We start from the raw sequence: 12,761 nt of genomic DNA, 5'->3' as shown, positions 1-12,761 counted from the left end.
GGGCGATTCGCAAATACATACTCGTATATCTTCTAAGTGAAATGCTAAAAGATTGATGACTTGGCGTCTTTGTGTGCCTTTGCGCCGGACGTTCTCTCACACTCCTCCTCGCAAATCGTTCGTTCCCTTTCGCCCTGCACGTTTATAAGAATTTATGGCAATGACTGTTAAGGCAATGCTGCGTATACGCAATATTTATATTTATGTATTATGAATCAATGCGTGCAGCGTGCGAGCAGAGGCGTGCAGAGCATGGCTGGCTATCAGTGGTGTGGACCGAGAAAGGGGGCGTGGCAGGGCAGCATAAAAAAGTAGATACACATGCCATGTACGACGACGCTCCACTAAAACAAAAGGATAACAATAACTTTTCGGCATGAGAAGAAGGAAGGACTCGCAATCTTAACGAAAGGTCTTTGGGGGCGGATTATGCGTCAGCTTCCGTCCTGACAGCGGGGGCGAGTGCGGGGACTGTGCTTATAAATAAGCTCGCATAACGGTAACGAATAGAGTGCACATAAAAATTGCATGAAAATGAAAGACACCCACTCGACAACGAACAATACTCAAACTCAGACTCACACTCGCACTCGCACTCTCATTCACAACAATCATAGGCAGCTGGACCCTGAACCTAAACTGGGCCAAATAGGCCACAATGTGGACGTGTATGCTTGTGTATATATATTATGTAAAAAAATTATACTATTACAATCAAGTTTACGACTGCAATTCGGTCGCATTGCTTGAGTGCCAATGAATATTACGATGGCAATGCGATGATCGGCCCTTGAGAAGATAATGATGATGATTGCGTTGGCTTTCTATTCGTTTCTTTTTTTTGTGGGGGAGTCAAATAAAAAAACAAAACAAAATCAGCCTAAACGGCCATTCGGCAAAAATGAGATAACGGATGTGATATGAGCTCGCTGTAAAGAGAGGGGAAATTTCTGAAAGATAACTTAGGATGCCATATGCTTGATTCAAAAACGTATATTATTTTTAATGTTACACAGAAAAAAGAGTGCTAAGATAGACAATACATTTTCAAATCATAAATAATAAATTGATAAAAAAAGTTAAACTCTTAAATCAAGATAAAAAATAATTAATTTAAGAATTCATTCTTATTCGAGTCTTAGTTACTTTGGTTGATATATATGGTAAATTTCGTACTCTGTGATATAGTTATCGATATACCAAATATAGTCTTTGGCATATTTTAGTATTTTTGGGAGTTTCATTTGGTATATTTATTGAATAGTAACGCATTGTCTAGCTTTCAATAAAAATATATAGTGGACATTTCAGAGTCAAGCAAACTCTGTAGCTCTTCTACTTGTATGCCTCAAAATAATGGTTAAAGAAAGATATTTTGTTTTAAGAATTTTCTATCTGTAATTCTTGTTTCTGGAAATTTATTAGAATAAGATTTTAATTATACTTTATAACAAAAAACTTTTTCTCTGTGTACGTATGCAGCAGATTAGTTATTTTTTAATTAGGTATTCATTTAAAAAGTGGTAAACAAATAAGGTATATTCAGCACAAACGCTTCACAAATTTCTTTCCTTGGTATGATGCTTGAACCATGAGTTGTTTTCTTAAGACTTACCCTTCACATGAAGCTTGTGTGTCTCATAGGTTCACATGAGGATTTCAAAGGCAGTCTTAATCCAAGCGAGCACACACTAAGAGCACAAGCATCAAGAACATCAGCAATAGGAATGAGCGTTAGTTTTTTTGAGCTGTGCTCACACAGTTTTAAAACCTTTCTCTCGACACCCCTTTGCAAAGTGGGCAACTTTTGAGCTCGCGGCAGTCAGGTAAAAATTGCAATAGCTAAAAGGGTTGCTAGCAGCAACAGCAACAGCAACAACAACAACTACAGCAACAAAAGCCAAACGTAACTTTTAGCATCGACAAGCGGCGCTTTTGACAGCCAACAACAACGTCATCCCCCGCTGCGTGCCACTTCACCCCCATCCTCATCGCATCCCCTACAAGTGCTTTTTTCGTGAGCTTTGAGTCACTTTTTTGCGCCACAAAACTTTACACTTTGACATGCAGCCACGTGTATGACGACGTTATATGTATGTATACATATATATGTGTGTGAGTATTTGTGAATGCTGAATGCGCATTCGTTGTCGCTTTGCCTGACATTTAAGTTGTTCGTAGCCGCGCGGCTTTTTTGGATTGCGGGGGCCGGGGCGACCTTTGAATGCAACGCCAAAGCTAACGCTGAGTTGCCAATGGTTTACCCTTTGAATTAGCCAACAGCAGTTGCTAATTCCCCTAATAGTTGACAAATGCTGCGATTAATGTATAATGATGTTAGCGTGATATTTGTGTGTGTGCTCTCTATTAAAGCTAAATTGCGTTTTATATGCTCCTATTACTGTTAATTTTTTTTAGTATAATAGGTAAGCGTGTTTGTTTTCATTTTATCTCAACCAATCAATCACTAATTGTATTGCATTTTTTTAATATTTAATAGATGATAAAATATTTTATAAATGGTATGTACCAAAGGCGGTAAGTAATTGTTATGTTACATTATGTTATTTCTCCCAAATATTGGAAAATATAAATTATTTGTTAAAATTGGATTTTTGAGACAATTTTTAAAAATAATAACTAACATAAAAAAGGAAAAAATTAGGTGACAAATAATGATTGATTTAACATTTTTGGAATACTATTCAACTAATTATATTGTGTTTGTTATTAATTAAAATTATTATTATTATAATATTTTATAATATCCGTTCTCAATAAACGCAGAAAGGTTCAGAATTATCATTTTAATTCCCTCAATTTATATACAGATACTTAAATATACCAAAATATATATTCGGTATATTTCTGACTGTTACATAAATTTCCGTTCAGCTTGAAGTTATCATATTCTATATGATTTTAGTGACACTTATGTATGTTTCCTATTATGCTGCATTGCTCAGAGTTTATCATGCCTTAGTTATTGAAAGATACAAGATATACGATAAGTATATTTTTTATTGTTGGGAGACACTTTCTTATGATTCCCATTATACTTCATTGTCTTAATTTGTCTCAATATTTTAGCATAGCATTAATATTTAAAATATGCCATACTGAATCTTAGGGATTTAATTGAATATTTAATTGTTTTAAGAGGCAACCATTAAGCAGCTGTCGCGAGGTGAGAGAGCGTTCTCTAATGGCCACACAAATATAGCCATAATAATCAGGGACTCTCTCTTGCACACAAGGCAAACACACACACACACACATCCATAGACACACCTCTCGCACAATCGTTATAATGCACACACACGTGCGAACACTTGAAAATCTTTCAACTCGCATGAATATTTTAAAACTCGCTAGAAACGTATTCAAATTATGATAATGATGGGCAAGGCGAGTGTTTTGCAAATGTGCTTGGGAGAGGGTTGTGCCGGGTTCCTTGCTTCTGACATGAGTGTGTGCACACCTAACACACATGATATATGTATGTATATGTATGTGTGTGAGTACAACGCTAACGAGCGCAGGCACTCTGCGACCCAGTCACAAGTCCCAGGTCACAATTCACAGCGTACAATTCGCATCTAGTTCCCTTAATGCATTTCATTAATTTGTATACAATTTTTTTTTTCTTCTTGCGAAAAATTATATGCGAGTGTGAACCTGCGTGTGTGTGTGTGCGATGATGTGTGCGTGTGTTTAATGAGCACTTGTGTGAGTGGATTGCCGGGCATCATTAGAAGTCACTTCATGACAAACTCTCCCCTGGGAAGGAGTTAAGAGTGCACTTGACTTTGAGCTTCTTAATTTTTGAGATTCAACAGACTCTTGAGTATTGCAGTTGGCACAATGCAAGGGTCGGGATCTAGTTACAAATCGATTGAAATTCAGCAGTAATTGCAGACAAGTTCATATCACATTAATAAATTAAACATTGTTATTCATTGGTAAATTATTTCATCCATTTTTCAATATCAAATTAATAACTTATTTCATAAATTTGCCATGTTGAGAGCTAGTTAATAATAAATAGTTTGCCCTGGCTTAAAAGTTATAAACACTTTAAAAATTATGTGAAATGTCATACACATTATGAGCACTATAAACTTTGACGACTATGAGAAATCAACTTGGCCACCAGACAGGAATCCACCAATTTCGACAACCAGCTGGGTCATCATATTGGTAGTCAGTCTCTTTTGGTGCTTGTGCTGCATTCCATTCATGATTTGGATCTTCTGGCGAATGGGATTCTGTACGAGTGAGCAACATTATGTCTGATTAAATGTGTGAGTTGTATGCACTGATTTGAAAGTAGATTCTATATCGTATTTTTGCCCTAACATCTAGGTGATAACCTGAACAAAATGGATTCAATACTGTAAAAATGTTGAATGTAATATGAAATCAACATCTTGCAAGTTATCAAAGAATGTTCAATTGGACAATTTTGGAATATTCTATGATAAAATGCACAGATAATTTGTTTTGCATGAATATACTAATTTCGGTTTATGATCTAAGCTAAATACAGTAATCTCGTGAAATTGATAAATATATTTAACATATATATAATGCCATGATTTTGTCTTCAGTTTTTAAAATTGTTGTTGTTGAAAAATCATAAAATGTTTAAAGAAATTAATCGAACTTTGCGTCCTGATGACGATAAAGTTCATACTATTTCCGAAATAAATTTTATTATAATCATAGCGATTTGCTTATTTTGGTGCTTTTGCTTTATTCCTTTTTGCATCTGGTGTATTTGGAGACTGGGTCTTTGTTCTATCCATGAGCAATAGGAGCACAGTATGTGTAAATAAAATTGGAAAACTAAATTTCACGTTTAGTTTTCTTTTTTTGTATTGGTAAGTCAAAAAGATGAGAGCCAGTTATATTGTTTTATTGATTTTTTTTCTGTTATAGATACCAAATGTTTTTGATACAATTGGATAAATCAATATGAAAGCCAAAGTCAAGGTCTTCAATAATTTACATGATTTTTAAACTGAAAATATTGTATATTGTTTTCAATCGACGATAAAAGACATTGATTTTATAATGTAACAGCATATACTGTATTTGAGTGTGCTCGATTATGACATAGAAATAGAAAAAATATATTATAATCTTTACAAAAATATACTAAACTATACCGAAGGCTATATTTGGTATATCGATTCATACATATATACACATTCAATAAACAAGATTATAAAATCATATTAAATTATTTGGTTCTGATGGCAATCCAATTTTTAAGAATCATAAATACTCTCGTTATTATTGTATGTACCAAAAAGTACATATTCTATTTTGTTTACAATTTATTTATCTTCAAATTTATTGAGTTTCCTCTGTTTCCATGATTAAGTATTTTAATTTTCTTTTCTAATATCGTTGCTTATACATTAGAACAGAATCTCAATATATTTCCAAGAAGAAAAACACCACAGAGATGCACAAGCATGTCAGCTAAAAGTCGTAAATGCACTCAGCACTTTGTCAGCTTTCAGACAGGAAATGCAGTTGCCATTTTTCTTTAGCCAGTTGCATCAGCCACTCTCCTTACTCAAGGAGAGCGAGTAAATGTGTGTGTGCAGAAAGAAGTCTTACATCTTTCTTGGGCTGCACATTGGGATGAAATGCCTTTATTTTGGCCATAACCGTAATTTTAAAGCTAGAAACTTGAAACTTGGAGAATTTGCTGCTTATATTATTTGTGAATTTCGGATTTTTATTTTTTATTTTTATTTTTTTTTTTTTTTTATTTTTATTTTTATTTTTTTTTTTTTTGTTTTTAATCACCTCTAAATCGTTTTCCGGAAAATCATTTGGAATTACCCAGTCAAAAGAGGCCTTGACATTGCGATTTGAATCCAGCCAAATTTTTAGTTAGTCACCCCGACGAAGAGAAACCTTGCTTGTATCTATTGAAATATTTAACCCCCGCAAATTCCCGCAAATTAATTAAATGCTACCTGAATATACACATAATAACTCATACTACCACATAAGTTGTTATTTGTTGTCTGTTGTTTTTTGCTAGATATGCTCCACGAAACACAAATATTTTAAGGTTAGAATCAACAAAACTAATGCTTACGTATTTCATTAAAAACATGACAACACAAAAGCACATATAATTAAACACTTATACAAATATTTTCTACATACCATGAAGAACATTTTCCAATTTAAGGTATTTTAATAAGTCAAACTGTTTAAAAATACGACAACGCCAAAATTAAGAAATTTTACTAGTCAGCAAGCTTGCACGCAATAACGTGGCAAGAACAGCTGACTTTAAACAGCTGGTGCAAGACGAAGGCTGCGCAATAAAATTCAAAAATATTTTCGATGTCTAGGGACATTTCTAAGCTTGAAATAATTGCAACATTATTGATATATTAACATGAACTTTTAGGTTTTTGCCAAAATAAAGGCATTTCATCCCAATGTGGGCTGTCTGCAATTTTGGGTGCTATAAAAAGTATCACTTTACTTCTCAGGATGCCATGTTTTGTTGTTGCATTGTTGTTTTGTCTAAATTTCGTAGCTTCCATATTCAGTTTTATAATTTTTTGCAAGTTTTTGTGGGGCATGAAAAAGTTTTTCATTGCCACTGACAAAGTTTTTTTCTTTTATATTCCCTCGTTGAAGTTTTGCAGAGTGCATGTGCACTTAGAGTGTTTGGAAATAGACATGTTGAAGAGTGTGAATTCAAAGTTGCAAGCACGATATACACATGTAAGCTATAGTCGAAATTTGATATGGTTTCTGCAAGCTTGTTTTTTTAATAGAAGCTAAAGAAATGAAATAGATTTTTGGGAATTTGTACAGTTATTTGCTTTAGTTACTTTGACCAGTCATTTAAACGTGCTGTGAACTATTTATTATTTACATAATTTAAATTAGGAAATCCGGAATGCGCCATGGGAGTATGGATCATAAGTGAACCATACTCTTATTGAACAGAGCAGCTAAATGGAGATGGGCATAAATTAAGCTTGGACTTAACAACAGATATTTACAAGAATAATAAATAAACCAAATTCAATAGAAAGTTCTTTCAAAACATAATTAGTTGGTAATTAATTTAAATATAGATTTGAATGCATAAATTTTAATGTTAGAGCATGCTTAGATAATAAACACAAAAGCCATTCATGAAACTTGTTTTATGATACAGAGATAGAGATAACAACATGCAGATAGCCAGAGAAGACAAAGATAAAGAGGTTATCTATTTTTAAATTGGAATGCGAATGTTGTTGTATGTATCTCATTTAGCTAAATATTTTATTTCTTTTTGTATTGACCAACTATACTCTTTATTGGCGCTAATAAAACACAATTCTTCCACACGGCACATGGATCATTGCCCCTTTAAATGTATAAAAATATTATCGTTATCTTGAGAAATAAATTATATTCATAAATTATACAAAATAGATATGTTGCTTTTGACACGAAAAAGTCTGCAATGAATTTATAACATTGTTTATATTGATAAGATGATGCAATAAATTAAATGATCTGCTATTATTATAATTAATTGATGAGAATTATGTAATTAAAAAACTGAGGAGAAGATCTTGACGATGTCATCTCGATGCGTAGTTGCTGAGCGCTCTTATCGCGCCAACCAGCTAATAAAATCTCGAAACTTTTCCAGCTTCCTTTGCCCATTGCGCACTGAAACCAACTTCCAATGATGCTCAAGTACCAGACGCTCCTCCTTGTCGAGTGATTCAGCATATTTGTGAATCTTCTTGCCAAAGGATTTAAGCAGTTGATTAGTGCGCAATTGAACGGTGCGCTTCCAGCGATCGAAGCCATTGCGTTGCAGGCAGAAGGCAATCAGCTGGGTCTCAATGTTCGTCGTCTTCTCGGCGGCATCTGAATCCAAATAGTCATCGACAATGTCATAGAACAACTCCAGTGTTTCCTTGGTGTGATTGTGGCTAACGGCAAGATATCGCTCACAGCTGCTGAGGTAATTGAGCATTTTACTATTCTGAGAGTCCAAAATGAGCAGATCATCCACAACGCCATCAATAACTTCGGTGGCCTGGATTACAGCATTTCCAGTGATGGCTTCAAGATTCTGCTCAGCTTGATGGGTCAAGCGACTGCGGATGTGATCTCCATAGCAGGAAACCGATGTGAATTGCAACTAAACCAACAGCAATTATAAGGTTAGAAAAGAAAGGCACGCGCGGACTGGCAAATAACTTACCAGCGATAGCAGCAGCAGCAGCAGCAACAGCGAGGCGCCATGAATGAATGGGCGCTGTTTGCTCGATGTACGCGGCTTTCTACTCATCGTGACAGCTTGACAGGCGGTTGTCTACTGAATGCCAAGTCTGGGAGACTTTAAATCGGGTAGACGAGCCAAGAAAAAAAGACAAGCAAGAGAAACAAAAAACTCTAGATATTGCTGATAGTGTTATCAGGAGGCGGCCTCTTTTTTTTGGTATGGGAATAGCCTAAGTTTGAATGTTTGTGATGAAATACGATTGGGATTAATGTTCTCGTATGACACAAGCTTGGGGGTGAAGAACCCGCCGATTCCGCAGTGTAGTTGATGACGTTCCCCGACCAAGAAGAACGTCATCAACTACACGGTTCACTTGTGATAGCAAAAGTTCACTTTCTCATTTGAGTGGCAGGGGAATCGTTTTTTCCGGTTTAGTCACGGTTGTGGTTTACTCGTCGTATGTGTGATAAATGCGCAATGTGGGTCAGTAGTAGATGATAGTGGTGCTCATCGCGAGCACAAAAAGTGGCAATTACTTGCTATTTGGAGTTTGGAGTGCCTGCAAATCCCCAATACGCGTTCCCATCGAGTTGCAATTTAAACTTCGATGAGCGAAGTTTGTTTGGAAATTGCGTTGGCTGCTATGAGAATATAGATAAACAGAATTCACTGTAGTGTTCTTTTATATTATGCAGGGTTGTTCAGGAAATGTTTCTGAAATTTTTATATTTCGTCTTTACTTAATTCCTCTTGCTCCTCTTCGAAATAAACGGAACATAATCAAGCGTCTAGTGCGAAACAATTACGCCCATCGAGACCTCTTTATAATCGCATGTAAAACTCTCGGTTAAACTTCCAAACATCAGATTTATACCAGAAGTATATGACTAAACAATAAGCAACTCGGTGCCCCGGTGAATTCCACAAGGGAACGAGTGCGAAACGAGGAACGCAAGTGTTGTAAATTGGTTTGCCTTACATGGGCTTTGCCACCCTTTGGAATTCTCTTGCCCACCCAACCATGCTTGCATGCAAATTTCAATAACTTGTAACCCTTCCGCCAACTGACACTGAATATCAAATATGAGAGGCAAAGCGCCGACGATGTACAAAAATTATTTGCATACTTTTTAGGGATGCTTTGGGGAAAAACGAAAAACGAAAAACGTGAAAAGGAAAAGCTCAAGCGCAACCGAAAAAAGGCAGCAAAAACAAGCAGTTGGAGCCACATGTGGCGCACTTTTGGTTTAGTGCGAGAAAAAAAAGCTAAAAACAAGCCGTTACATGGTTTCAGATTGAGGGTGGAACGGGGGGAGTCTCTCTCTCCCTCTCGAAGGAGAAGAAAAAGAAGGGCAGACATCCTCACACTACTTTGTAGACGTCTCCTTGCCACGCAAACGAAACGAGTTTATTTATTGCATTTGCAAATTTTACACAACATTTTGTAGTCGATGCATCTCCTTCCTCGCAAGGTGTGTAACTTGAGTTTATCGCTGAAAAATACTTCCCTCTCCATACCAGAAATTGATTCGGTTTACGTATGTGGAAAGTAAACTTTGCCTGGCATTTGTAACACGAAGCGGCAAGTTCAATGAAGCCAAAGGTGTTTGCTTGTTACACTGCCCCGACCTCCCCCCTACGTTTTTTTGTTCCTTTATTTCATTTTTTTTTGTGTTTGGTGTCGGTGATTGGCAGTCAGTTGAAGAGTGTGTTCGGGGGAGTTGGAGAGAGCAAACCGCTTGCCGTTTGCCAAGCAGCCAAATTGATGTGCAAATATTTCCATAAATTTATTTTCTATACCTCCAAGTTTTTGGGTGTCATGTTTGAAAACATACAAAAAATTTGCACAACTTATTGGAGCATCACGGCAAAAAAAAAAAAAAAACTCGTTGCGGCTGACGTCAGTGTTTGGAAATGTGATTTTTGCGGTATATGAAAGTTTTGTTTTTTGATGCGTATGTAAAAATTCCATGAACAATTGTGTATTATTTTTGGAGAGGCGGAAAATATTTTAAATTTGAAATTTACTACAATTCTTTATTTTCATTTTTATTTTAAACTAGAAATTAACTACAATTCTTTATTTATATTTATGTATGTACGTTAACAACAAGTATGTTAACGTAAATCTATTACCAATTATCGGTTATTTTTAGTTTAAATTAATTATTTACATCAAAAATTTAATTCTAACATTACTGGAAGCACTGGCTTCAAAGAATTGACATTGTATGGAAATATAACTAAATCAATACATCAAATCTATACTAAGTCTAGAAAATATTTCGTTTTTTATCTTGAACTTAAGATTTTGTAGAATCTGTTTTATTTATCAATTGGTATTTTCATTTACTAAATTTTTTATTTCTTGTATTGACTGAATTTTTAAGCGCAAACTAAAGAATTTATTACTACTATTAAAATAAGGCATTTCCACATGACCACATGATCATTGCCCGTTTAAGTGTACAAAAAAAAGTCGCAATTTTCTTATCTTGAGAAATTAATATTATATATTCATAAATTATTTAAATTGATATGCTGGTGGTCGACACGGAAAGTCTTCAATAAATTTATAACATTGTTTATAGATATTAATAGGATGATGCAATAATTTAAATCAACTTTTATTATAATAATTGACTGAACCGAATCAACGCTGGTATTCCTATGCGGAGTTACTCGAAACTATTAAAGTTTCCTTCGATTATTGCACACTGGTCGTGGCTTTTAGTATAACATATGTCATCTGTTGTTCTTTACGCAATTGAACAATTGCGATGATATCAATAGGCAATAATTGGGGTCTCAATGCTCGTTGCATCCAAATAGACATCGAAAAAGTCGTAGAGCAGCAATCTTAGGTGTGATTGTTGCTAACCGAAAGATATCGCTCACCGCTGCTGAGATAACAAATTTCTGCTCAGCTTATGTTGTGAAGCGACTGTGAATATGATCGCCACCACAGCAAACCGATGTGAATTGCAACTAAACCAACAGCAATTATATGAAATGAAAAGAAATGCTTGTTTGGATGTGCAACTTCAACTTAAAATACTAAGTCTTCTATTAAAGAAATAAATTAATGTACGCTGCCAGTGATGACTATACTATAAATACAAAAAAAAAGAATAATATTTTAGGCAGAAATTAAATTAACGAAAGCTGCCTTTTAGACTGCATTTCATTTGGTTTTTTACATAAATGCAAACTTATTTATTTCTTATCATAATTGTATGTATTCTTTTTATTGTGTTTAGTTTTTTTTTGCATATATTTTGCTTCTATTTTAGTCAACTGGGATTGTTGCTGTTGCCAGCATTGGTAGCGCGCTGGTTTTGGTATAGCGTAGCTGCGGATTCATATCACGCATGGAATTTATTTTATATATACATTTTTTTATAAATAATTTTGAATTTTAAAAACATGTTCAGAGCATGTTTCATATTCGCCTTTTATTTAATTTAAAACGATTTTACTGCTTACAAATTATAATAATTAACAAAGATGTTTTCTAATGCTTATATATATTTTAAAAATAGTTTTCCATATTGATAAAATTTAAAAAAAGTAAAAAAAGCTTAACACGCATTTACCTCAGATGGGACTCGAACCCACAATCCTCGGCTTAGGAGGCCGATGCCTTATCCATTAGGCCACTGAGGCGATGAACGCTGTGCGGGCTAAAAGCAAACATGAAGCTAACATGCTCAACGTGCGGCAGCTTTTACACATTCGTATACGTATTTAGATTGATTGTTGTTGTTGTTGGAATTTATTTTGGCCGCAATAACAGATGTTTTAAGGCAAACAGATTATTTGCTTTTGTCTTAATTCAATAATTGTTTGCCTGCGAATGCGGGCCAAACAGCTGCGCAAACAACTTGGCATTCTCTTTGGCATGTTACGGCATTCTAAGGTTTTGGGGCAATGTTTGGTTGATTCGTCAAAGCGAATGGTTCAAATAATGCGGCTATACCGTATGCACATATACGAGTTGAATGTTTGCGTGCGCATATCTCATATGATAAATCAACGTCACTTAGCACTCATTGGAAATTCACTTAGTGAAAACTTTGCTGAAACCAAAATGTCAACGCCAACAATTTGAGGCCAAATCAGTCAACCAAGAAGCGAGCAGAAGAGGAGCAGCTAAGAAGCTCCAACGTAAACGAAGACATATCATTTATATCAATTTAAATAACGACCTTTCAATGTTTCGAAGAGCAAAGCACAAAAAATCCCTTAATCAAATGCTTAAAAAGCTCAACAAAGGCACCTTTTGTGCGATGAGGTGGTGAGGGTTCGAATGGTTGTCCTTTGAGTGACCAGAATGGCTGCCAAAGACCCCACATAAACACATACACACACACACACACACACACATGCACACAGAGAGCAGCACTCAATGGCTAGATGGATAGTCGGACGAGGCATTGACAGTTGTAAGCCATAAACCACAGAAAATTGGGCATTATATTAG

At 35.2% G+C, this 12,761-nt stretch overlaps 1 protein-coding gene, 1 long non-coding RNA gene and 1 other non-coding gene across 3 annotated transcripts; 1 reads left to right on the top strand and 2 right to left on the bottom strand.

The window, feature by feature from the left end:
* The first annotated feature begins 4,017 nt into the window (after nt 1-4,017).
* Nucleotides 4,018-5,147, top strand: LOC133845274 (uncharacterized). Its single transcript, XR_009894721.1, has 3 exons — nt 4,018-4,302; nt 4,366-4,883; nt 4,942-5,147. It is a non-coding gene; the product is annotated as an uncharacterized LOC133845274 (long non-coding RNA).
* Nucleotides 5,148-7,283: 2,136 nt separating this feature from the next.
* LOC133843652 (uncharacterized) lies at nt 7,284-8,360 on the bottom strand. Its single transcript, XM_062277290.1, has 2 exons — nt 8,258-8,360; nt 7,284-8,194 (listed from the first exon to the last, which is right to left on the bottom strand). The coding sequence occupies exons 1-2, from the start codon at nt 8,342-8,344 to the stop codon at nt 7,652-7,654; spliced, it is 630 nt and encodes a 209-aa protein (XP_062133274.1). The 5' UTR covers nt 8,345-8,360; the 3' UTR covers nt 7,284-7,651.
* A 3,511-nt stretch (nt 8,361-11,871) lies between these two features.
* Trnar-ccu (transfer RNA arginine (anticodon CCU)) lies at nt 11,872-11,944 on the bottom strand. Its single transcript has one exon. It is a non-coding gene; the product is annotated as a tRNA-Arg (tRNA).
* Between the last annotated feature and the right edge of the window lie 817 nt (nt 11,945-12,761).

The sequence above is a fragment of the Drosophila sulfurigaster genome, chromosome 3 (assembly GCF_023558435.1).
Source record: "Drosophila sulfurigaster albostrigata strain 15112-1811.04 chromosome 3, ASM2355843v2, whole genome shotgun sequence".
NCBI classification, from domain to species: Eukaryota; Metazoa; Arthropoda; class Insecta; order Diptera; family Drosophilidae; genus Drosophila; species Drosophila sulfurigaster.
The sequence above is the reverse complement of the archived record's forward strand: the minus strand, read 5'-3'. Positions and strand labels throughout refer to the sequence as shown.

Bases quoted from the DNA above. Each gene is read 5' to 3' on its own strand.
- LOC133843652 (XM_062277290.1), bottom strand. From the start codon at position 8,344: ATGAGTAGAAAGCCGCGTACATCGAGCAAACAGCGCCCATTCATTCAT. The intron at 8,195-8,257 runs GTAAGTTATTTG...CTGTTGGTTTAG, and splicing joins TGCTGCTGCTGCTATCGCTG to TTGCAATTCACATCGGTTTC.